Source organism: Paramisgurnus dabryanus, chromosome 3 (assembly GCF_030506205.2).
Source record: "Paramisgurnus dabryanus chromosome 3, PD_genome_1.1, whole genome shotgun sequence".
Classification (NCBI taxonomy): Eukaryota; Metazoa; Chordata; class Actinopteri; order Cypriniformes; family Cobitidae; genus Paramisgurnus; species Paramisgurnus dabryanus.
Window position 1 is genome coordinate 119122 of NC_133339.1, and position 27953 is coordinate 147074.

At 37.8% G+C, this 27953-nt stretch overlaps 1 protein-coding gene across 1 annotated transcript in view; it reads left to right on the top strand.

The window, feature by feature from the left end:
- The window catches only part of LOC135733712 (Fc receptor-like protein 5), a 92300-nt gene that overhangs the window by 45217 nt on the left and 19130 nt on the right, over window positions 1-27953 (top strand). Inside the window, exon 19 of the mRNA XM_073813721.1 lies at window positions 11980-12255. Within this exon, the coding sequence (XP_073669822.1) occupies window positions 11980-12255 (276 nt within the window). The remainder of the gene's footprint in view (window positions 1-11979; window positions 12256-27953) is intronic.

Consider the following 27953-nt stretch of genomic DNA (forward strand, 5'->3'; position numbering starts at 1 on the left):
TAATCTGCCTGTCGTGGGCACGTCGTGACAACGTAATGGATTGAAAGTTTTATGTTGGTAACCAGTTAGTAATTTAAATCTTTTATGTAATATTCTTTGGGCGGACATCTGCAGTAGGCTACAACTAATTTAACTTGTCCTTATTTGCCCATAACTAAAAGACTTACCATAACATATGAATGACAGACTCTGAGATGGAATACTTCATTTTATTGAACATGAACATTACATTACAAACATTTAAATAAACATATGTTAAAATAAACATTTCTCCATATAATTTAAAATGTCATTTCTGAATTGTGCAGGCCTAGTTTTGTCAGACGGAGAAAGTGAGAGAGTGTCCTCGCATGTTCCGGTTGCCAGGGTAACGCTGCTCTAACCTTCACCAGTCCAAAACACCAAACATGTCCCACAAAACTTTAAATAAAGACAATAAAATAAATAAAGGTTAAATAACATCTACACGTTTTCATAAATATCGTTTTATTTGTTTAATTTGTGAAGTAGTGTCTTACCTGAAAAAACGAAAGTTCCGTCAGATGAACATCCTGTCAGTGCAGCATAAAACGCGGTTTATACTGTCGGGCGAGATTCTGTGAGCCTTAATAAGTATGTTAAAATGTTGTTTATAACTCTTTTATAAGCAACTAAAATAAGTTCTTGTGAAATTTAAACGGGTCTCAGTTCAGATAAACGATCGGTCCTGATCCTGTCACGCCGTTCTGCTGTGCACGCGCCATCACGCGTTCTGGTCAAGTTCAGCTGGGCGGGAGGCGCGTGCTGTTTCATGTTTCCCATGTAAATGGCAGTTTGTGTGTATTTAATCTATTTTGACTTATTTAAGGGAAACTTTGAGACTGAAAAGTTTTAATAAGCTAACCTAAATAGAAAAGGAAATGAATGTTTATATAATTGTAAAGGTAATGAAATTACCTCCCTGGGACGTAACAGTTACGTTGCCAGTAAGTTATGAAATTACCAAAATAGTACGAATTTATTATGTAACTGGGACATACTTGGTTATCTTGCGACATAAGGAGTCCGTACTGGCGACGTGGTGATTTGGTACTGTAATGGTATTGAAATTACCCCCCTAGGACGTAACAGTTACGTTGCCACCTGGTAAGTCATGAAATTACCAAAAATGACCAATAAATTACGTAACTAGTACGTCGTGTGTTAGTTGGGATGGTAGGAAAAAATATGGAAGTCAGTGGTGCCCCAAGTCTGTTTGGTTACAAAAATTAATCAAAATATCTTCTTTTGTGTTCAGCAAAACAAATAAATTCAAACAGGTTTAGAACAACAAGAGCAAATAATTGTAGACAGAATTTTCATTTTTGGGTTACTACCCCTTTAAGTAATACAAGGTTAACTCACTTTCCCTAGTTAAACTGAGTAGACTGAACTTGTTGGGTTTCATGGTTTCATGGTCTTCTCTTTCTGTATATGCAGTTGTATCATTTGTTTAAATATCTGCCACTCTCTGAGGTTTTTCTTTTCCTATTCTTTTGTTTTCATCTACTTAAAATTATTTTTAAAGTAGCTGTGGAATTGACTTTACTACACAAAATTAAATAGCACTAAAAGTGGTTCACTGACTTGTAATCAAAGGGGAATCATTTTAAGGGCTAATTATTACCTATGTAGAACCATATTGTGCTATGTTTAACCATTAGTTGTGCTATCTTATGCTTATGCTTCTACTGAGGTGCTACAGTATATACAGTAGGTGCTCTGTAGTGCTAAATATAGAGACGGAATTATTGTATAAAAAACAACATCTCAGACAAAATTAGCAGGTGTTGTGTCTGAGCTTTTCAATTCAGTTGTGAACCATATTTGGTATTTTTCCTCATAATTTAACCAAGTTGTGTAATGAACACACCCACATGTAACCACTGGCCCCATGTGCTTCTATGTTTAGTTTTGGAGCACAACAACTTCTGCAACTACTGGTTGATGGTGTAACTATTGACCTTGCCTCTTCACGCCCTAAACATCCATCTTATTAAGCAACAACTGGAACATTTTTGGTGATACTATAACTATGCATTTTTAGGTATTTTTGTATAATGCATTACACAGTAATTTTCAAAACTCGGTCTGCTGATTAATGCCATTGAAACCATGTGACATACAGTAGCATTTATAGAATGTAGAAAATGTATGTTTGAAATAAACACCCTATCCTCCAACCCATACGATCTATTTTAGTCATTTGTCCATTCCCCCAATACGACCCAGATGGGTTTGCAAAATTAGTAAAACATAGCATTTGTTTTTTTTTCTATGGAAGTCAGTACCAGCAGCTGTGTGCTTACCACCATTTATCAAAATATCTTCTTTTGCGTTCATCAGAAAATGAATTTCATTTATAAGAGTTAGTAAATGATGACAGCTATAGTCTTTATAGCAGTAGTCTCCGCCTGCACAGACTCTATGAGGTTCCCGCCAAAGCACATTCTATTACTCTCAATTGTATTTATATTTATATATTACAATTTATATTTTTTATATTAGCTTGGCGTATTTTATGTATTTTAACATTATAAACAAAAATCAAACATATCAACAAGTAATATAAAATAAAAAATAAAAGTAAAACAAAAATGTTTTGAGGCATTGTTTTACTTTCCTTTTAGTCTGAAAACTTTTTCCAGGCACTGATGGCATGAGAAGACCTGGCCTTCTGGGAGCTCAGGGCTTTGTCCAACCCTTTCTTTATGGACCTCATATATTTTAAAGGGCCTTCCCCAAATGAGCCCCACAAGTTGCTGGGGCTCTGCCTTATCAGTATGCTCTCACCTTAGGTGTCAAGGAAAGGAAGGGTGCATTTTAGGGGCTTCATTATCTGTCATTATGTCACTCAAAGTCCTGCATCTAATATATGGTGTTAGATGGAGGAAGAGGAAGTGTTGGGTGTTTGTTTAAGTGTCAGTCATCAGTAGATCAGAGTTGATTTCTCTTCCTCTAGTTCTCTGTGATTATTTTTTTCTCTTTAAAAAAATAAAAACATACAAACAACATATAAATAACATTAAATACCTGATTTTCTTTAAATTTCAAAAGCATGTGATCAAAATAGTCACAATTTGAGCCTTGGCTTATGTAGTTTCCACAGTTAAAAGATCACACCATGAAGTCTCTGGGCCCTATTTTAACGATCTGAAACGCAAGTGCGAAGCGCAATGCGCAAGTGACTTTGTGGGCGGATCTTGGGCGCTGTTGCTATTTTCTCGGCGGAAGAAATAACTCTTGCGCCAGGCGCAAATCAATAAGGGGTTGGTCCAGTGTTAATTTTAGCAGCAAATTCTGATTTAGTCTTAGTCTTAGTCTTTTGAATAACACACCATTTAGTTTTAGTCTAGTTTTAGTCGACGAAATATCATAAGAGTTTTAGTCTAGTCTTAAGTTTTTTAGTCTGTTATGGAATGGTATTAAGGTTTGAATATGCAATACAGACACAGATTTAATGGTTGTTATAGAAAACACGTATTTTATTTTATTCTTAATGTAAAAAAAACTGACCGTGGCTTTTTCACCAAAAAAAATATCACATAAAATAAGCATAAGGCCCGCTCTACCATAAAAATATACATGGTCCCTGAAAAAGATATGCCTTCTCCCTAAATGACATGCACACACAGATACACACGCGCGCAGACACACAGACAGAGACACACACGCGCGCAGACACACAGACAGAGACACACACACGCACTTACACACGCACTTTGTCCAGTCATGTAAAATCTACTATAATAGTAACGTTACACATTTCATTCAATTTGAGGACACTGAATATTTATACTCCGTATTAATTCAGACAACCCAATACAATCAATACAGTTCAGATGTGTATTCCTTTCGTTTCTATGTTATACCAAGTTTAGCGAAAACACTGTGGTTTATCTGATGAAATAACCTTAGCGTGTATGCTTAACTTCGCATGTATTTCTGGATGAGTCGTCTTTACAGGCTGTCGTCTTGTCATATTTGTAGTGTGACCAGATTAGACGCTAGCTCTGACATTTTTGTTGTTAATGAGACATGTCTTCGGACCGGGTGCACCGCAAAACGTTAGCGTGTTGCTAACGAGCGAAGTCAACTGAAATCAGCCAAAGCTGGGAACTAAGACTCTACAACTAAATATAATGTAAACAACCTGTTGTGAAAACAAACTTTGGTGCGGGTTTTCAAAATGACTCTGCCGACTGCTGCCTGTGTAGATCAACCTACCCTCAAAGATTTGCTCTGATTGGATTTCTTCCCAACTGTCCCACAAAATGAGTAGCTCTGATTGGATCTCTTCTCCATTCGTCCCTCCCTAACATTTTCGTCTTATTTTTATTCGTTGTCTAAAGTGTCAGTTATATTTCGTTACAGTCTTCATCATCATATATGATTTTATTTAGTTTTCGTCCGTGAAAAAGGTTCGTTGACGAATATATTTTTCGTCATCGTCTTCGTCAACGAAATTAACACTGGGTTGGTCTGAAGTAGGTTCATTATTCATAGGTGTGGTTTGGGCATAACGTCAAATAAACCAATCAGAACGCTATCCAACATTCCCTTTAAACGCAAGGGCGCAAGGTCCATGGCGGGTTGCTATTATTATGACGGATTTAGGCGCATGCCAGGAGCGGTTAACTGGCGCAAACATCATCACGTCAAGAGGTCACGGATGACGTATGTGAAACTACTCTCCAGTGTTTACAAGTGTGGAGAAAGAGGACCGTTCCAACGTTGTTGTATGTCGAATAATAATAATTAATGTCTTTGTGTCAGTTAATTGTTTAAAATGGTCCGCAAATGTGCATTTCATAAATGTAACATGTGACCTTTCAACGTCACTACGCAATTACGTGAGGTCGCACTGGCTACATACAGCCGGAGGAAGAAGAGAAGTTGTTTAAAAGTTTAAAGGACAAGTTCGGTATTTTAGACTTAAAGCCCTGTTTTCAGATTGTTTATGGTGAAATAGAATGGTTTTGACTGAAATTTCGACATTTTCGGCTGCCCTGAGAATTTTCGCGTGTTTGTTTTTCAGCTCAGACCTCTACAATGGGTTTATAGGTGCACTGGAACAATCCTTCCTAAAATGCATTAAACTTTCGTTTACAAAGACGTGAAACTCACCGAGTGGTCAGGGGTGTTCACTGGTATGCTCACACAAAAATCGCAATAGGTCCACAAGTTAACAACGAATGCTAAAACAGCTGTTGGAAAGCATCTTTTGCAGCGATTTTTGTGTGAGCATACCAGTGAACACCCCTGACCACTCGGTGAGTTTCACGTCTTTGTAAACGAAAGTTTAATGCATTTTAGGAAGGATTGTTCCAGTGCACCTATAAACCCATTGTAGAGGTCTGAGCTGAAACACAAACACGCGAAAATTCTCAGGGCAGCCGAAAATGTCGAAATTTCAGTCAAAACCATTCTATTTCACCATAAACAATCTGAAAACAGGGCTTTAAGTCTAAAATACCGAACTTGTCCTTTAAAAGTGCATATTATTTTTTTCTTGCCAAAAATGTCAAGTGTTTCGTTAGATAAGACCCTTACTGTATGCCTCGTTTGGGATCGTTTAGAGCAGGGGTGTCAAACTCATTTTAGGCTGAGGGCCGGATGGTAAATAACGGCATGATGTGCTGGCCGGATAATTTTTTTAAACCTTAGTGTGCTGATAATTGTGTTAATATTAACTAAACAAACCAATTAATTAGTTTGTTCAGCAAGAAAACTAGAGAAACACACAGCTCTGTGAAAACTAGATTTCATAAGGTCACACTCATACTGTATATACTATACACACAATTTACATCTGTACAAAATCCACTGGCCTTAGGTTGAAAAGCCTTAATTTAACTTATTTTGCATTATTCCTTAATGCCAAAATTATTTATAAACCATTCACTTTTCTTTGGAATATATTTGTAATGAGAACAGTCATTTAGAAAATGAAAATGCTAGATGGGGCAGTGGCCCAAACAAAAAAGGGCACTAAGGGGGGTGATACTATTATTATGGTTTTATTAAATATTATAAATATGATGTGTTATATTACTAGCATATGATTATAATGGGAAATATAATAAGAATTAAAGTGTGACAATCTGCTAAATATTCAATATGATTTACCTGCTGGCTTGATGGAGCTTTGAATCCATGTTTGCAATGTTGAACTGCCTTTAGGAGCCTCCCTTTCCGTTCTCTGTCTTTATTTTGTCAAGGCATTGGTGTTTTTGTCTAAAAAGTGTGCCAACAACAGCAAATTTAGTGTTTATATTAATTAAGATCTGATCGGGAAGATTAAATCGATTAGACAAGTATTATAACGTTAATACTAAGAATCAGGCTATTTTGTTGTTGTTTGCTTGCTAAGTTGTTAGCACTTTTAGAACACAGACAGCAAATCATTACCGGAAGAAATACATAAACAAACTTACAAATTACTAATTCTGCGGTTTAACAACTGATTTAATGTAAGGAATCTACCTGTTAATGCAACGAACTTCGGAAACTGTCGTGTTCGCTCTCCAGGCAGAAAGTGGACACAGATATGCTGCGGAGCGGGCGGGAAAACACGAAGTGGATTACAGGAATCAGTGGATCTTTAGCGGAGCAGTAACAATAAAACAGCAAGATTTTTGGGCACCGTGTTTAGTCTATGTTCCGCGTTTTGCTGCTTTCCGCAAGTCTCTCATATTAAAAACTAACTAGATGCCCGCCTGAAAGGTTTTTTTAAATATGTATTTCATATTTAATAAAACAATATAAATCATCATGCGGGCCGGATTGGACACCTTTGTGGGCCGTATGCGGCCCGCGGGCCGTATGTTTGACACCCCTGGTTTAGAGTCCTTTAAAGCTATGAAACTGCAATTTTAAACTGCATTAAAACTGTTAAGTATTGGGGTCCATTAAAATGAGAAAAATCCTGGAATGTTTTCGTCAAAAAACATAATTTCTTCTTGACTGAACAAATAAAGACAGTGGTGTGTAAATTATCTGAAATACTTATCTTTTAGGTCTATATGCATAGAAACATAACAGCACTTCTCAACAAGTTTGATCTCAGGTATCATTTCATTTCTGTATAGCACAAATAATGCAGGATGAGTTCTGATCTGAATACGATGATGGATTTACATTTCTAAACCTACATATAAATAATACACATAGTTATGTCCTCTTAAGCATCAATGATGTCATTCACAAGTTTATATAGAGCAGCACAGTGGTAGAGGTGTGATGAAGGTAAAGTTTAGGGTTTAATTTTGTTTCCGATCTGTGGTATTACCCAATATGTAAAAACATCTTTTAATAGATTTTTTCATTACAAACACCATCACTACCTCTACTTTATTATGTGCAGTTGGTGACCAATGAATGTTGTTTTACTTTATTTGATGCTGTATGGAGAAAGTCACAAACAAACATTTGTGTAGAAATGCATGTACAGGTCTGATGTAAGTGTGAGGCTTCATTTGTAGATTTTTTTTAGAGGTGTATTTTTCTTACATCGGTCCCTCCACTGTCCACAAAAACTTGGAGGCCCCCATTCACCCATTATATTCAGTAGTACTCCAGCTTGCAATGAAAAGCCCCTGAGTTAGGAAACTGTTATAGAGGAAGTCTTGAGGTTTTAACACAGAATGTTTGTTTAAGTGTCAGTCATCAGTAGATCAGTATGGAGTTGATTTCTCTTCCTCTAGTTCTCTGTGAGTATTATCTTCTCTCTATGAATTTGGGGTTTGCAAATGTGGTTTACGGGGACATGAATAGTGTATAATGACATGTTAACTATGTTATAACCATGGTTTATGGGAACACAGGAACTGAACGCTAAAAAACATACTAAATGGTAGATATTATAGATTAAAGACTGGCTACAGGTTTTTGTGACATTGGGGTTAGGGACTGGGGTAGGTTAGAGGAATAGAATAAAACAGTTTGTACAGTATAAAATGCATTGCGTCTATGGAAATGTTGGTGCGATTTAATACTTACAAAAAAATCTATATAAATACGCATAACTAATAGATTGTGAGTCTTGAGTCTTGGTGCAGTTTAATACTTGAAAAAAAATCAGTATAAATACACTTAATAACACATTTCCAAATGAATAAACCAAATTGCATCTTTTCTAAATTTTGTGTCCTGGTCTAAAGCCGGCAAGAAAAACTTTCATACGTTAAGTTTGTATTTGTTAAAAATGTCCTAGAAATAAAATATATTAAAACCATATTTCATGTCCAGTTATTAACTCATATGGTAAGTAGCCACCGGCTGGATTTACACGATCCTTTAAATAACACATATTAGATTTAATCATGTTATATTGAGTGTTTGTAATGCACCTCTGCAGATGTAAGTGACAGAAAACAGTGAGTGTCCATTAAAACTTGTGAAATTTTCTTTGAAAATGTACACATCAAAAAAGGAGAAGGAAATATTTCTAGGGTGTTTTTTCTATTTTTATTTGTTTTTAAGCAAAAAAATCTTATTCTTGTTCAATTTTTAACATCTGTTTAAATCGGGTTATTGTGTCACTATTCCATTTTTCATTACTATTTTTATTATAGCAATATACAATATTAGAGTATTTTAGCACTTTTTGTATGGGACTGCGCTCATTGTGGTCTTTAGTGCCATCAACCAATCAGAGGGAGCTGTTATGACATCATCTTCCTCTATCATTTGTCATATAATATTTGTCTCAAAACAATCTGTGGCAGAAATGAAAAAAAAAATATATTTTCAAATGTGTTAATGTTTTAGTTTTGCTGGCTGATATTATGAAGGTCTTTGACTTTAAACTGACATAAAGCATCACACAAAAGCAGAAGTTGTCGATTATTTATGTCCTGAGTGCAAAATTTATACACTACTAAGATGAAAGTTTGATACTAATACTATTTACAGAAAAAACAGGATCTTTAAACTGATGTATTTTAATTTCATGTTTAAACTGTAACGAGTTTTTTTCTTTGTTGTTTACAGTGCTGGTTTCAAACATCCACTCTGGACAAACTAAAGGTTATTCAATTTGATTCATTTATTTTATAACATATTTACTTAAAGGTCCCTTCTTTCTGTGTTTTTGAAGCTTTGATTGTGTTTACAGTGCACAATATAACATGTGTTCATGTTTAAAAAAACGCTGTATTTTCACACAATTTACTTATCTGTATACCGCTGTTTTCACTGTCCTAAAAACGGGCTGATGTCTTCCTTGTTTTATGAAGTCCCTACTTTAGAAATACATAACGAGTTCTGATTGTGTCGTTTGTTTAGTGTATTGTGTAGTTTGTTTAGTGTATTGTGATTCGACAGGAGCTTAGCTAAGCCTGAGCCGTTTGAGCCGTAGCTGCGACCAGTGTTGGGGAAAGTTACTTTTAAAAGTATTGCATTATAATATTAAGTTACTCCCCAAAAAAGTAAGTAATTGCTTTACTTAGTTACTTTTAATGGAAAGTAATGCTTCCGTTACTTTTAAGTTACGTTTGCATTACTTTTTCTTACTTGGCTGAGGCCTGATCTCTTTCAGGCCTTGCAGGTGTTTTTTATGATCGCAAATATGTCAAGCTCTAGCCTGCCATCTCCATTTCTGACTCAAACTGTTCTCGCTCAGGTGCTTCTAATGTAACGTACGTTAATATGTTCAGTTTAATTTAGTACATAATTTTATTTTTAAATTGAATTAATTCAACTGAAAAGTAATATATGAATGTGTACATTTATAAAGTAATATGTTACTTTACCCGTTACTTCAGAAAAGTAATATTATTACGTAATGCGCGTTACTTGTAACGTGTTACCCCCAACACTGGCTGCGACTGATGTATTCCTGTGGGCGGAGTTTAGTCAAAAACTCTTATTTTGATGTCATTCAATCAGGAAGTAGAGGGCTGTAGTCCAAACCGGCCGTTCGCTGTAGGCCTTGAAGGGGAATTTTGTTAAAGAAAATATATCGCTTGGCAGTAAACTTTGAGCTTTATCATTTTGCAGACATTATTTATGCACTAACAGCAACACACTAACTAAAGTTTAAAAATGGGATCAGGGAAAACATGACATTTAAGGTTACAGATAAATATAAACTGTTGTGTGTCATTATTATCTATTACCCAAGATTATCTATTGCAAAAGTTCCTGTAATAGGCTTGTTGTCATTTCCATTATGTAATTTTGTTGCCATTTGTCAGATTACTGTGAATTAGCCTTTTGGGTAATGTACATCTACCCAGTCTCACAAAGTTTCGTGATATAGTCACGTATTTTTTTGATTCTTTTTTCGTGCTATTATCACGAAATTTCGTGTTTTTTCGTGATCGTACAGTATAACGAATTCCTGTTTTCGTGTGATTATCACGTATTGGTTACTCAACTGCTTTTTCCTATTTTTAAACCATTGTCGCTTCGGTTTAGGGTTAGATTTGGTGCTTGCATTAGAATGTCACTTTATATATTGATTTATACTATTTTTTCTGATTTATTTTTTTATATGTCGCCTGGCGTTGGGGTTAGAGTTGGGTTTGGTTAGGGATGTCATTTTATGTAAATCTAACCCTAAACCGAAGCGACAATGGTAAGAAAATAGGACAAAACAGTTGAGTAACCAATACGTGATAATCACACGAAAACAGGAATTCGTTATACGATCACGAAAAAACACAAAATTTCGTGATAATAGCACGAAAAAAGAATCAAAAAAATACGTGACTATATAACGAAATTTCGTGAGACTGGGCTGTGTACATCCAGCTGGTTTTTATTGCAAAATAAGCCATGACAGAGTGATACAAGACCCATCTGTATTGATCACTAGGTTGGTGTTTACTCTTGAGATAACAATCTGCTTATCCCTTACATATTTTGTATATTTAAAACAACATTCAAATCAAGCATTACATTTAACTTTGTACAAAATAAGACCTGTTTTTTTTTTATAAAATCATCAAATTTTAAATATAGACTCAATTATTCTGTCTGAAGTCACTGGAATAACTTTGTAAACTTTGTTTGTATTGCTGTGAATTTATTTTTACAGGTACATACTAAAGACAGTAATGCCTGGTTCACACGGCAGAATAATTAGGCCGATTTTAGCCCCGATTCACCCCTTCCGACAATCTTAAGGATGCTCCGATAATCGTAAAATAAACTGATCAGATATTCTTGCCGTGTGTGGTGTGTTTAGACTGCTCTCGTCTACTCGGAAGCACCTCGGGACCGCTCCGATCTCAAATCGGGGATATCCAACATGTTGGATTTTTTTGGCCCGATTTCTTCTCGTGTGTGGTGTCTCCCGGGGACAAACGAGCATGCAGCCTGTGGACTGTGACGTGTAGCCAATCAGAAAGCGAGGTGACGAGGAAGCGAGGATGTACCGGTGTCATGTAAACAAAATCACGGGTCACAACAACTCACCTCCATATCATGATGTAGCAAGTATAGTCCATGCTCGCGTTGTCTTGTCTCCACTTCTTTGACCATCGCCTTTTCTTGTGAGAACGTTTTTTTTTTCGGATAAAAACAAACTGCAAACTATCGCCACAGCATCCTCTTCGTCCGCCATGATTGTTTACTCTGAAATCACGTTTGATCTCGAGAGATTTTGCGAGATTTCCCGTCTGACCTGGGACTGCTCGGGAGTCAAATCGGTTCGTGTGTGATGTGTTGATTTTGCCATGTGGCGGCGCACCACTAACTGTACGACCAAAACTGTTAGACCAGCGATGTTTTATCGCCGTGTGTGGGGTCTCTCAGAGTTGGAAAATCGGCCGACGATTTTAAATTCGTCCCGTCTGGTGGAGCCTTAAGGTGATATCATGCTGAGTGTTTCTTTTTGGGGGGCCCTTAATGCTTATGGGAGGTCTGGGACGCCCAGCTCCCTCCCTCAAATCGAACACTATTTTATTATGCAGTATAATTTGAAACAGATTTCATTTGTAATTTTCTTCTCAGGTGTTCCTCCTTCAGTCTCTCTGATCATCAAACCCAGCAGATCTCAACACTTCATAAACAAATCTCTCTCTCTGAGCTGTGAGGATCACAGTAACTCTGCTGGATGGACAGTGAGAAGATACACAGACGAACTGGAATCTTGTTCATCATCGGCCAATCAATCGGACCCAGAATCTACATGTTTAATCAGTTCTCTCAACACATCTGATACTGGAGTGTACTGGTGTCAGTCTGAATCTGGAGTGAAACTTCATCCTGTTAATATCTCAGTATACGGTGAGTTTTTGCATTTACTAATTTCGAGGGCAAAATTTTTTACAATTAATGCATAAAGAAATTAAGAAATAATTACAAATCAGTAATAATGCAACTGTATTCATTCAAACATTTCGAAATATAAATGCCAGTGCTGGTCTCTAATGGCACAGAAAGAGGTACTTCTTTAATGTATGTCTATAGGATCCAACAGAGTACACTCCAATAGAAAAATTCACATTCATTTACATTCAGACATTGGGCTTCATCAGGCTTTGTGTTGCTAACAAATAGGTCTACAAAATTAACTATTGAAATATTTTATCATTTGGAATCATCAATCAATTCTTCTGTTCTGTAGATGTTGATGTGATTCTGGAGAGTCCTGTTCATCCTGTGACTAAAGGAGATCCTCTGACTCTACGCTGTTTATATCGAGGAAAAGGCTATTACTCGAAAGCTGAATCTGAATTTTATAAAAATGGATCAGTGGTGCAGGGTCAGACTACAGGAGACATGATGATCATCCCTACAGTCTCAAAGTCACATGAGGGTTTCTACTACTGTAAACACCCAGAGGGAGGAGAGTCTCCAAAGAGCTGGATCTCAGTCAGAAGTAAGAGTTTGTAGAAATGATGCCAAGTGATTTAGTTTGTTGTTGTTCATGCATGATAACATGTGTTTCTGTTTCAGGAGGGTCTCAGGTGAAGACGCTTAGCTTCAACATGATCACTTTTCCACTGGCAGTTTGTCCATATCTGTTAGCGACAGTAGTACTGGTTTTCAAATGCTGTAGATCGAAAGGTGAAACATCTGTCTGATTTAATTACAATTATTATTATGCTTTTAAAAAATCTAAGGTCCAGTTAATGTCAATAATTGTTTTTGTCTGTATTTAATAGTTTCTCACTCATCTGTTGAAGATCAGTTGCAGTATGCAGTAAGAGAAGAAACATAAACCTGATATGAATGTGTTTTGAGTGCAGTGAAGCATCAGTCACAGACTGAATAAATGCAGTCAATAACAATTACCAAATATGAATTTTAGAGTAAATCCCTTTATTTTTCATATGTGACCCTGGACCATAAAACCAGTCATAAGTTGCACTGGTGGGTCAAATTTTTGTGCCAAAAATCATTAGGATATTAAAGGAAAACCCTACTGTTTTCAATATTTTACTATGTTCTCAACTTAGATAAATTAAAACATACCTATCTTTTTTCAATGCATGCACTTTTAATCTTTGTACAGCGCTTCTTGAATGTGTTTTTTAGCCATTTAGCCAAGCCCTATTTATTCCTATGGCTCCAAACAAAAGTTTTATTTTGTGCCACTATACTTACTCGTGTAACTACTTGTAACAACATGGAAGTGTTTGGTGGCTTCTAAATTCATCCCTGTTTGGACAGTGGCGTATTTACCCACCACGCAAATCATGCAATTGCGAAGGGCCTCGCGGGCTTGGGGGGCCCCTACTGGCCACAAGGTGTGCGAAAGTATGTTACGTTTATTCAGACTTAAATCTAAGGCACGGATAAAGCACGCGCGAGCGAGAGATGTGCAAGTATGCACGCAGAATAATATATGTGCGCATCCTCGCGAGGGCACATATAGTATGGGGAGCCGAACTCATCAAAAGAAGGACGAAACTGCGCCACTCGGGTGATCTGCGCTGCGCGAACCAATTATATGCGCGGCTATGGCGTTTAATCAGACCCAAAAGTCGCGCGCACAAAAAACACGCGCGAGTGAGAGATACGAGCGCGCAGAACATTATTTGCGCGTGGACAAGCGTCCTCGCGAGCGCGCAGATGAGCCAACTCTACGGGACAGCGCACTTCTGCACAGCGCACAAAAAAGCTGCCACACAAGTGCTGGAATGAGCGCTCGCTCGACTCTCTCTGTGATCTCGTAACTGCACAACATTCACTCGATGATCAAGTTTACTTTAAAGACTTTGGGCTTCACACTTGTGATTGGTGGTTTGGTTTGATCGGTGACACGAATCTTTTGTTCCACACTCATACAGGTATAAACATGATAAAGACACCACGCAGGGGTTTAAATCATGTCTAAAATACATAAATCATATTCTGTATCTGATTATTGTCATTAAAATCTCATCTTTAGTGTATTTTTAGTCTATATGCTTGTTGTATCTCACAGTAAGTTTGTTTTTACAATATGAACATGAGATTATGAGTTATGTGATTCCTATCCATAAATTCAAGCAATAACCAACTTACAATATTGTTTGCTGGTGTTTGTTAGTTCAGTTTGTTAGATGAGTCTGAATCATAATCTAATGCTTCCTCTTTTTCCTCATTTAGTTTTTTTAGTAAGATGTCAGACACTGAAGTTGCAGTATTAATTACATTGTTTTAAATACATCCTATAAGACATTTGCAAGCAAAATATATATCTGAGAGGGGCGTGAAACATTTTTTGTTATTTAATATTTTGTTTTAACCAAGAATTTTTGTCATACCAAACTGTAACAATTTAGTGTTATTTTAAGCAGTGTAAAACAAAATAAACCTGGTTTATATATATCTCACTTAATTCTATATACTGAATATTATTGTTGTGCAATTCAATTGAAAAACCTTGGGCAATGCTGGGGCATGGGGGGGCCTTGGTTCTTGGACTTTGCATAGGGCCCCCAAAATGGTAAACACGCCACTGTGTTTGGAGCCATAGTAATGAATGGGGCTAGGTTAAATGCTAACACATTCAAGAGGTACTGTACAAATATTAAAAGTGCACTCGTTGAAAAATGATAGGTCTAAGTTGAGGTAAGAACATAATAAAATATTGAACATTTTTGTTTTTTCCTTTAAGTAAGATCATTTTCCATTAAGATATTTTGTACATTTCCTACAGTAAATATATACAAAAAAATTATTCATAATTTTAATATGTTGCTAAGGACATCATTTGGACAACTTTAATATTTAGATTTTGTGCACCATCAGATTTCAGATTTTAAAATAGTTTTATTTTGGCCAAATATTGTCCTATCATAGCAAATATATAAATGGAAAGCTTATTTATTCATGTATTCTGATGTACAAATCTCAAATCCTTTATGACTGGTTTGGTCAAGGGTCACATATGTGTGTGAATGTGATGCAGAAGTCAATCCCAAATTCACAGTGAATGAAGCCCTACAGTAGAGTTATACATTTGTTTAAAGTGCTTTTGTAATTCTTTTAATAATTTCTATAATGTGACATATTTCTGAGAGTATTTAGGGTTTATTTCAAATTAATTTCTGGAACAATTTTCTAATAAATATGTCTGTGTTGCTAGTTTAATTTTTTTCTCTTTAAGTATATAATAAATCCATTAGATCGGATATGACTTCATGAGTGTGAGATGATGTTTTCTTTGTTGTTGTATGTAAATAAATGATTGTGTAGTGAAGCTGTTATAAGACTTCCACACACGAGGGGTCGCTGTGGTTCCTTTGTGTTCTTTTTTGAGTCCTTTATTAATCTTATGAAACTGTTGATGGCCAACACATTTATTACCCTTTAAGAAGGAAAGAAGTTTGCTTTTCCTCGTTCATTTATAGAAAGTAAAGCGCTGTTCATGATCTATTGAGTCTGCTGCTTGGTTTTGTGGTGTTTGCTTTGAAACATAACATCAATCCTCAACAAGCATGATTTCAGCAGGCAGTGACGTCACTGCCTATAGTATACATACCCCCGGTTTGACAAGGCTTAAGACTAGTCCTAGACTAAATGCATGTGTCACAGGTAGGGGTGGACCCAGATGCTAATAAGGTCACGCCCCTTTTTCCACCTCGAGGAGGTACCCAAAGCCACCCCAATGACCAGACACACACGGTAAGCATAATATTAAAAATACACTTTATTTAAATTACTTAAAATAAATAAATAAGGGAGGGGGGCAGGGGAACTTAAAATAACGGCCTCTTCAGGCTCTCGTTATCTTTCAGGCAGGGTTTCACACAGTTCCTTTTCATGTCGCTCACTCTCTTTCTCTCTCTCTCTTTCCACAGGCAACAGCTGGGACACAAGAGGCACAGTTACTTGGACTTGGTTTGCTCTCACCTCTCTGCTGGGCACAGCGTACAGTAAGTACGGATTTCACACGGTTCCTTTCCGTGGTGCTCACTCTTTCTCTCTATTGCTCCACAGGCAGCAGCTGAGACACAGAGGCACAGTTAGTTAGACTGGATTCGTTCTCACCTCTTCGCTGACTACAGCTCACGGTAAGTTACAGGATCCACACGGCTCGTTTTCGTGGTGCTCAATCTTTCTCTCTATTTCTCCAGAGGCAGCAGCTTGGCTCTCCTTATGGAGACTTCTCCACTCGTGCTCACACAACTGCCAATTCTTCTGCTCTTCACCGCCACTCTCCAATCCGCCCAATGTCTAGACGGGGAAAAATCGTTCCGGGGCACCGCACCGTTGCTTTAGACCTGAAGCACGTTCACAACATATGATGTACTGATTATTCTAGGACCGGCAGCCTCTTCGTCCTCCCTCGACGAAGTGTGTGAAGGCGGGGGTTTGTCTGACGAGACACACAGCAATACACAGCAATCCACAGCAATATACAGCACCACTTCAAAATAAAAGTTTCCACAGCACAGGGCCTCACCCACCCACTCAAGTGTACACAAAGGACGCCCGTCTTCCTCCACTTCGCTTTGGTCGGATCTGGCGATGAATAATACGGCCTAGTTGATAGTGTCGTCGTTGTGACTGCTTCGGTATGTGTTCCTTAGGCTCACCCACCACGCTATCTTAAGGGTAGGGCCGCCCTCCTTCTCCTGGAGATATATAGTATAAAGGCAGGTCAGTATACAATACGTTTCCAAATGAATCTTGGTACTCACATCAACGCCGTTTTTCGACTCCTTTGGCTTTGTCTCGGTTTACAACGTGTTCCGTTCACTTTTCAACCTTTAACAACAACAACAACAACAACAACATTTATTTATATAGCACATTTAAAACAACACTTGTTGACCAAAGTGCTTTCCAATTCCCTATTTATATAAAACACGAAGGACAAAGCACAACACACATTAAAATTCCTAAAACAATATTCTCAAAGGCAGTTTAAGCACAAACATTACCACTATGGACAATTATAAGCAGCGGAGTAAAGATACGTTTTAAGTAAGGATTTAAAACCCTCCAGCGAATTGCAGGCTCTAATACCAGACGGTAGATTGTTCCAGAGGCGAGGGGCGGCCACAGAGAAAGCACGATCCCCTTTAGTTTTTAGTCTGGATTTTGGGACACTCAATTTAAAACCAGAGGACGACCTCAACAATCTAGTAGGGTCATAGCATATCAACATGTCGGCAATATATTCAGGGGCAAGCCTGTGTAAACCTTTAAAAACCATTAGCAGGACCTTATATTGCACTCTAAATTCCACGGGCAGCCAATGCAACGAAGCAAGCACTGGAGTGATGCTGTCATATTTCCTTGTACCAGTTAAAAGCCTAGCCGCTGCATTTTGTACTAATTGCAGACGGGACAACAGCTTATTAGGCAGGCCCAAATATAAAGAATTACAATAATCAAGTCTGGAAGATATAAAAGCATGTATAACGGTCTCCAAATCCTTAAAATTCAAAAAACTCTTTAATTTAGCAATACCCCTAAGTTGAAAGAAACTAGCTTTCACCACTGCATTGATTTGTTTCTCAAATTTCAACTCTGAGTCGAAAAGCACCCCAAGATTCCTCACTTGGGTGTGAACAATAGTGGACAATGGACCAAGGTTAATTGCAAACCTCTCAATTCCCTTTGATGGCCCAAAAATCAACACCTCTGATTTAGACTCATTTAATTGTAAAATATTTGAGGACATCCATGCTTTGACTTCCTCCAGACAGTCAAATAACACAGTGAGATCAGACCCATCACCACATTTAAATGGAAAATAGAATTGGGTGTCGTCTGCATAACAGTGATAAGCAACATTATATTTTTTACAAATCGAACCCAGGGGAAGCATGTATAAGGAGAAAAGAACAGGTCCAAGACAAGAGCCCTGGGGAACCCCCGAGAGAACCGACTGAGCGGCTGATGTGGAATTCCCTAATTCCACAGCAAAAGTTCTTTCTTGTAAATAAGAGGAGAACCATTGCAAAGCATTCCCCTTGATCCTCCCCCAATGACTTAAGCGGTCCAAAAGAATCCTATGGTCCACTGTGTCAAATGCTGCACTGAGGTCGAGCATGACCAGCACAACACAGTTCCCCGCATCTACAGACCTTAAAAGATCATTAGTCACTTTAAGAAGGGTGGTTTCAGTGCTGTGCACTTAAGGTTCACGATGTCTTCACAACCATGCAACTTCAGCCTGAGAGAGAGATAAACAGCCTACGGCCAACTTACTGGAAGATACTAACAACAGCGCTTCACACTGCACACAACCGCACTGCTCTCTTCGGGGTGCTCCTTTAATCAATGCACGTCCCGCCTTTCTTTCGCCTCTTGCGGCTCCTGTCCTCTCTCCGCGCGCTTTCCAGCGCAGCCCGGATCAACAGAGCCTACGGGCTCTTCAAAAGGTGTGCGGCATCTTCCTGCCTTTGGCAGAGGAGCTTTCCCCGTGTTCCCTCGCCTCTCGTGTCAGTCGTGCTTTTATTTAACGTGTCCTCCAATCATCGATCGCTCCTGCTAACTAGACAGAGCTGCGCTCGATTTGTTTATTTTCCTCTCGCGGCGCTACCGGAAGTCCGGTGTTCCTCCTTTCCGGCCCGGTGGGAAACCTTCCGGGCGGAACCAAACTTTCCTAACTTTGGTTCCGCCCCCGAACAGATCGTCACCTTGTGACACATGTTTGAGCTGTCCCAACAGATAATAACTTGCACTGAGAGATCTTAAAATTGATTTGTGTCAAGATATACACCAGTAACATCTTTTTCTAAGACATGTTTATTAAAGATGCTTAAACATCTTAATTTAACTACAGTCTAGTCTTGGCTTTAGCTAAGCCTTGAAACCAGGAGTTAGTTATTTAAAAAGCCGATGGGAAATCTGTCTTAAGCTATACTGTTGTGTTTCTTCTCATGTCTGCAGAACCTGTAAATGTATGAGTTTTATTTTCGCAGTTTCTCTGCCAACTTTTTGAGTCAAGCCCAGAGTTTTATGCATTACTTTGCTTACGCGGCGACATATGCACATGAACAAAACTGCGAGGAAGATGGTTAAGGTGTTTACATGCATTGCAAAATCGGGGTAAAGAGCAAAAACTACCTGTGCCGATAGTTTTTTTGGCTTACGCCACTTATGAGCTTTCCCTGATAAAATAAATCTGTTTTGCACGTTTACCTGACCCCACACGTTTTTAGTTTATTAAGCATTATCGACTGTGCATGTAAACGCACAAAATGATGCATGATGAGTTCCGAGCTGAACATCAATACTGTTATGGGTTTGTTTAATTTTCAAAACTTGCAAGCAATAGTAGTTGTCGTCTTAAGCACCACTTCATAAATTACAATATGTTGTTTACAGGTATATATTAATTAACACCATCAGTGTTAGCGGTCTGATGGAGATAAGGGTTCAGTCTGGTTTTGTTTCTGTTCTGTTTCAACGGTGTGTGAAAGACATCAGTTGTTCATCAACTTCTAATTTATTCCATACCTTTATTGTGTAATTTATTATTATTGTGTGCATTCTCAGATTTAATCTAGAACTTTCTTGCTGCATTTAAATTCTCATACATTTATGAAAGTATGCACTCTTTTTATTATATGAAAATATATGCATTTGAGTGTGTTGCAAAAGAGTAAGCAAGTATTGGCACATTTTATCATGTACTAGCATGACTTACTGTACTGTCTAAACACTCATATCATTAACAATCACACACATCAAAATACAAAATACTTTTTCTTCATTATTTCTAAAAGTATCTAATATATATAACATGTTATTTAATTAAGCGAACCATAACTTATTTAATTTATTAATTCAGTGTAGCATCCCTAAACTTCATGGGTGTTCATGGGTCTGCACTTTTCACCATACTCAGACGGATTGCAGATGGGCAGACCATAACCATTGCAACAATATGATTTAGGACACTAATTCTGTTTAGGCCATGTTGTGTGTGGATTGTGACACAGAGGATGTATGTGTGTTATGAAGTAAGTGTGGAGTGTTTAAGTGTCAGTCATCAGTAGATCAGTATGGAGTTGATTTCTCTTCCTCTAGTTCTCTGTGAGTATTATCTTCTCTCTATGGATTTAACTACATATCAATTACTGTCATATTGTCTACAGGATCAAGAGATTTACTGCTCATGTATTTTTACTAAATCTTTTCACGCTGAATGATGTTTGTGTGAGACGGTACAGTAAGCGTCTAGATAGTCTTGTGTGTGTGTGGAACCGATATGTTGTGTTGTACCGAGGTAAATGAGGTACATCAAGGTATGTTTGTTCAGATTTGTGTTTTGTGATGCTGTGTGTGTGTATCGTTACACATTTTAACTAAAAGTCTTACCGACATTGTGGGTAATGGACCCCACAGTAAAATCTGTAAACAGTCCAAACAGCAGCATGAGATTATATGTAACGTTTATGAGTAACTACACCACAGAAAACAGATGAAATATCTGATCAAATCTTAATAGAAAGTGTTTTTTTAGATTTATTTAGAACTTACATGGAATATGATCACATAGTGTGTTTACAATGAGTAACATTCATGTTGCCAGTCAAAAAATTTTTTTTACATTTAACCTTTAGATAACTGTATTTATTACATCTTACTCTGAAATACTTGATTCTGATTGGTCAATTGAGACATTCTGAGGTCTGCAATTCCCAGATAACAACCACTTATCTGATAACAAACTGCTAATTCAAGTACTGCGAGTCTTATACATATAGTTCAATTTAATACTTAAGAAAATCTATATACTGTAAATATGCATACTTAATAACCTAAATGGGTAACACTTTATTTCGATAGTCCACTTTAGACATTTTACTAACTATAAGTAACTTTGCAACTACTTATCAACTACCAATCTTTAGAGAATTAGTAGACTGTCTGCTTAATATCTACTAACACTTTATTGTGATGATATCTTAACAGACATTCAACTATCTATAAGTATCTTTGCAGGTGCATGTCAACTTATTCCACTAACCCAAACCTCTTCCCTAACCCCAACCTTTATAGTCTACTAACACTTTAATGACAGTTAGTTGACGTATAGTTGCAAATTATTAAAAGTTAGTTGACATGCAGTTGCAAAATTATTTATAGTTAGTAAAATGTATAAAGTGGACTATCAAAATAAAGTGTAACCCATAAAGGAAACTGTATTTACAAATGATTAAATCAAATTGCATGTACATTTTTTATAAACACTTCAATACCCGGTTCTACCTGATAAAGTGTCGAGGTGTCCATGAGCAAGACACCTAAGCCCAGTTGCTTTCGTCGAGCTGGATGGCACCTTGCATGGCTGACACCACTGTTGGTGTATGAATGTGTGAGTGATTGTGAGGCAATATGTAAAGCACTTTGGATAGCCATTGGTCTATGAAAGCGCTATATAAACGCAGTCCATTTACCATTTACTCAATGACAATTTAACGGTTAATGTAAAGCAGTGGTTTTCAGTCAGGGAAATTAACTGAAATTAATTTCCCAACATAACGTCTGTGTGCACCTCTGCAGACGTAAGTGAAAGAAATCAGTGAATGTCAACTAAAACAAGTAAAATATCCTGTAAGAAGCTGATTCAGCAAAATGAGGAAATGATGTTGAAAAAATTTCAAATAATAAAAGAGGAAGGAAAGAGTTTCAAGAGCTGCTTTTTAAAATCTGTTGAAACCTGGTTCTAGAATATATCAAGCATCTCAAGATTATATCAGTGAATGTTATCAGTATATATTTGAATGTTATCAGTATTAGTTTATGGTTATCTGACTCTGTTAACCCCTGCTTTTAAAGATCATAACTATACCATCTGCCTGCACAGAGCATCTTATTCAAACATATTTAAACTATTGTAACAAAATAGATTTCTTGCAGTATTTACAATATATATTTGAATTATATTAACAGTTTTGTATTATAGCATTATACAGTATTATAGTATTTTAGCACTTCTTGTTAGTGATTGTGCCCAAAAATGTATGTATTTTATATACAGATGGTTTATCATCAGCTTCATGTTTAAACTGTAATAAGTTTTTTCTTTGTTTACAGTGTTGATTTCAAACATCCACTCTGGACAAACTGAAGGTGATTCAATTTGATTCATTTATTTCACTACATATTCACATTGTGAGGTTACCGATACAAACCAGCTGAAAAAATTTCTAAAATCAAAGAAATAATCTGATGTGTAGCAGAAGATTGATCACCATTTCAGAGTGAATGTCTGGCCCCTGATATTAAGATGCGTTTTTGTCAAATGTATCACAAGTCCATACGTGAAATGAAATATGAGCCTGAAGCATATTTGGAGAAATATTGATTGGTTGTTATACTTTGACTTTCTACAGATTGGAGTAATATTTATTAATTTTTTAGTCCAAATGTGGTGTTATGAGCCACTGAGGGCTAACAGTCATTCACACTCAGTCCATTTCATTCATAGGTGAAGCCGGGGGCGACCTCACACAGAGAAAGTTAGGTAGAACAGCTAGTCAGTTTTATGGTCATGCCTTGTAAGGACATAGATATCCCTGTTGCTGGTAGCAGGAAAATAAAGATGTTTTGATTGATGAAACATGATGACAATAAACACGATTGAGATGGTTTATCTGTGTTCTTAAAGTCGTCCAATACAGCAAAAAAAGTTAATATATTTTAAAATACAAAAAATGGCCAAAAATATATTTGCTACAAATGTTACAAAGATGTATTTTTCACCAATATATTTTTGGCCATTTTTTGTATTTTTTGAAGTATATTTTAAAAATAAATATTTTAAAGCATTTATATTCCCGTTGCATTGGAAAAAAATATGCATGTTACAACAAACGTGTAACAACAAGTTAAAATTAAATATATTTTCTACTGCAAAAATTTACTTATTATTTTATATTTTATACATACTTATACATGTGATACTTTATACATTAAAAAAAAACTTTATATTTTGGCCAGGAAAAATATATGTTTTGCTGTATTGGTTGTAACATTTAGAAACAAAATACCATATAAAAAATATATGTTAATATAACGATTAAAACTAAATATATTTTTAAATTCAAAAATATATTTAATTTAGCCTTATTTTCTACAAAATGTATTTAGCATATATTTACTTATATTTGGCCAAATAAATGTATTTTTTGCTGTATGAGACGGTGGGCATTTCCATAACAATGCTGTATTTACAGTGAAATGCTAATTGACATGGCACTGTGCAAAATATCATAAAAGAGTCTCATTTTATGATCCAAAGCCACATCAGATCACATATGACTGTTTAAAACACTCGACTTATGTTATAAAGTGATCTTGGAGCTAAAACATGGTTTTAATCCCATAGTTTTTCGTGCTTTGATGGTGTGCTAAGCTAACATGCTAGCTATGTATGCACCTGCTGAAGCTCTTGAGATATGCGATGTTTAAGGAATAATTTCGACTAGTAAAACTCATTTATATGTTAATTTCCGTAAGAAAGGCATTGACACAAGAAAGAAAAATGAGACGTTTGACCAAAGATAAGAGGAATTAAGGGTGAGTCTCATTTCTCTGTCTTACCCCTTCCCCTTACCCCTACCCCTACCCCTCGGTTTTGCGCGTTCAGGTGAGGCGAAGTGGCGTTTCAATTCTCTGTTTGATCGAGGGCTAGGGCCAAGGCGTAGGGATACATAGCCCTTGAAACGAAGTGTGATAAGGACCACACTTGATAGAGAGGGGTAAACGTAAACTTATGAATTTCTCAGGAGAGCCGGCATCAAGATGTTTTATGGCTGAACGTTGAACTGTCAAGGAGTCGCACAAATGAAACTAACGTTATTTTCGGCAGTTTAATTGAGATTATATTATGACACACATGTTTTATGATACTTTTAATAAAATGTTCAAGCGGTTTTAATTGTAATGTTTTTGTTTTGAATCGCTAGTTAATGCGCTAGCTAGCTATTTGTTGAGCTCAGCTCAGGCCATCGATACCACACCTGAGACGACATCATCTTCTTTGTTTATGTCAATGCTTGTCTGTTTACGTAGCAGCCAGTTAGCGTCAAGGGAAGGTGATGCAAACGGTAATCGAGTGGTGTCTCATTTTTTAGACAAACGATCTGTCTTACCCCTTACCCTTCACTCGGTTTCGAGGGGCAAGAGGAAGACGAAGACAAAGGGGAAGGGGTAAGACAGAGAAATGAGATTGGTCCTAAAACACTGTGAGATTAAATTAGTCAGTCATTGTAATAAAGACAAAAGAATAATATTTAGAGGGCCATAACCAGGCTTAAGAGGAGTGAATGTGTGCAGAGGACATTGAAACCGATTTTAAGAGTTAGTATCTTCAGATTTAAAACAGAACATGGTGGACCTGTGCCTTTAGTCGGAGTGCATTTCTAGATCGATCCTACCCATTTCAATTACATTTTCATAAAGATATTTCATATATGTTTTGTAAAGTTATCAGAAATGTGTTTTTTAAACTATAACAACAATAATTTTGTCATACAGATTTGAGTTGTAATTTTCTTCTCACGTGTTTCCCCTTCAGTCTCTCTGAAAGTCAAACCCAACAGATCTCAACAATTCTCATCTGAAACGGTCCTTTTTCGCTGTGAGGATCACAATAACTCTAACTCTAATACTGAATGGACGGTGAGAAGATACACAAGATTCACATTGGGACCTTGTATCTCATCAGGCAGAATTACCCCAGAGATGGACTGTGCATGTGCATGTCAAATCAGTAATCTCTACGCATCTGACACTGGAGTGTACTGGTGTGAGTCTAAATCTGGAGAGAAACTTCATCATGTTAATATCTCAATAGATGGTAGGTTTCTGTGTTGGTTAATTTCAGAGGCAAAAATCCTAAGAATCAAAGCATAGACACCATAAAGTAAAGAATTAAGTTCAAATCAGTAATAATATAGCATCATTACTGCTATTGGCTCATTGATGCATGTGGGGAGCGAAGGCTGGCCCTTGTGGTCCGATCCAGCAGACGAGTGGTCATGATGTTATGGCTGATCGGTGTATATACATAACCCATGACATTTTGCGCTGCTAACGCAATGCTTTACAGGAGCACAGTATAGTACAATATAGAGATTATTTATAGATTGTTTATAATACAAGACAGTAAAGAGATGACTGAAAATCATTTGCGGTGAAAGAATTAGATGGAAACGGCAGTCGGGAAAGGGCCACAGAAAGGAACTCAGATTGTCTAAACCAATTGAGCAATTTGTACACATGTAGCTCACATGCCAATTGCTGACTGTGTGTTGTGCAAGGGGCAACCTTCCGGTCTCTGTCATAAAGCCAACACGGAAAGTCTTAAACCTTCATGACAACTGTGAGAGGTGGTGAATAAAAAAAAAAGTATTAATATAAAACAGGTGAACTGCCACTGCTGTCACTACTGTTGATCACCACTTTAAAGATTTTCGGATATCTGCGAGTGATGTGTTGCCAAGACTAGGGATGCACCGATACCACTTTTTTGGAATACGAGTACAAGTACGAGTACTTGGATTTCAGTACTTGCCGATACCGATACCGAGTACTTAAAAAAACATGATTTAAATTTACAGGTAACAGCTTTAGACATATAATTTAACAAAAAAACAAAGGACTAGTTTTCCAGTTTGTTGTAAACTCTGCCTCTTTGGACAACACAAGAGGCATTAACCCCTTACACGCCGCTCAAACATAGACATTCCTCAGACCGTGGTATCGATTCCAGGTATCGGGGGACTTTTAACAAGTACGAGTACTTTAGAAAATGTGGTATCAAGGCCGATACCAGTATCGGTATCGGTGCATTCCTAGCCAAGACGGCAGGCTCTGCCTACTGTGGGCTATGAAACGCTCTTCACGAACCTACGGGTGACGTCACGAACACTACATCCATATTTTTTTGTTTATGGTGTTGTGCCTGGTTGTTGCTATACTTTTTGTTAAGACTTTTTTTTACATTAGCCGTGTCCGAAATAGTCCCCTATACCCATACATTAGTTTGCTAATACAGTCCAGTGGATAAGTGCATAAAAACTAGTGAGTAAATTCGAACACTAAGGGGGCATGCACACCAAAGCTTTTAAACGCGTCTGAAAGCATCAGGTGGATGCCGAATTTGGCGTGGACAAAACCCACCTGCTTCTGGCTTTTTGAAAAGTGCCGCCCTTTGACTGAAAGCAATTGAAAATGTCACGGGGTGACGATCTTTCAGGGCGGAACCAAAAGTTGAGGAAGTTTTGGTTCCGCCCGGATGTTTCCGTCCAGACCGGAAAACGGAAACACCGGACATCCGGCAGAGTCACGGAGGCTGTAATCAGCCGATTGGGCACAGCTGTGCCTAGTTGAAGAGATCGCCGGGCAATTGGATGATTATAGTACAGAGAGGAGTATATAAAGCACAGTTAGAACACAGTTAGAGGTGCTTAGTGTGTGCTGGGAAACGGAGCTGTGCTCGTTTTTGGACGTGGTGGCTGTCTGTGGTTCTCTCTCTCTCTCTCGTTGCAGTCTTGATTGTGGAGCTGCTGGAGTAAACAGGAAAATCCTATGGGTCGAAAGGAACTTGTTCTAATCAATACTGAAGGAGTAAAGCAGGAAGAAAATTGACCTTCTGGTACAACGTAAACAAAGGCTATTCGCCGTGAGTATACCCTTTTTGTGTGGAGTAACTGGCAAAAGTTAACTTGTATAACTATTGGAAACCTCCAGGAGAAGGAGGGCGGCCCCACCCCTATAAGAGTGTGGTGGGCGAGCCGTGAGAAGTCCAACTTCAAACAGCCACCGCAACGAGACTTATTGTGGTCGTATTTCCCATCGCCTTATCGTAGCCCAAGCGCAGTGGAGGACACCGGGCGCTTCCCTTGTTGTGGTGCACTTATAGTGTGGTGAGTGAGACTGTGTAATAAATCTTTTTCACGTTTGGAGTGGTGCTGTGTATTGCTGTGGGTTGCTGTGTGTCTTGTAGACGAAGCCCCGCATCATCCATTTCCTTCCACTGGGCAGAGGACGGAGAGGCCAACGGCTACAGAAACCACTGTTACTATAAATAGTGTGCTGTTTGGAGTACGAAGGGACGCAGACTAAGAGCTGTCCGTGACCGTGAGTAAACCATTGGAAACATTCGTGGTGTGAACTTACCTGTGTCTGTTTTGTCGCAGAGTCAGAGGCGAAAGGGTCCGCCGCCCCGTGGTCTCTACGAAAAGGGCGCCCCTGTCTAGGAATCGATCGGCCTATGGGCATTGGAGATAGGGCAGCGCTCGACCCGGTGAGGTGGTGTGTGACCTTCGCCCCTCTGCTGACCTACGGAGGAGAACCATACTTACCCAGAAAGCTGTAAACAGCAGAGCCGGTGAGAAATACTCGAAGTCTCAGTAACAGTGTCTTTGTGTTCTAGCGGCCACCTGTGGAGAGAGAGCAGAACGAGAGTGAATCATTGAAGAGCAAACTGTGAACGTGATACCTACCCAGAAAGCTGTAAACAGCAGAGCCGGTGAGAAATACTCGAAGTCTCAGTAACAGTGTCTTTGTGTCCTAGC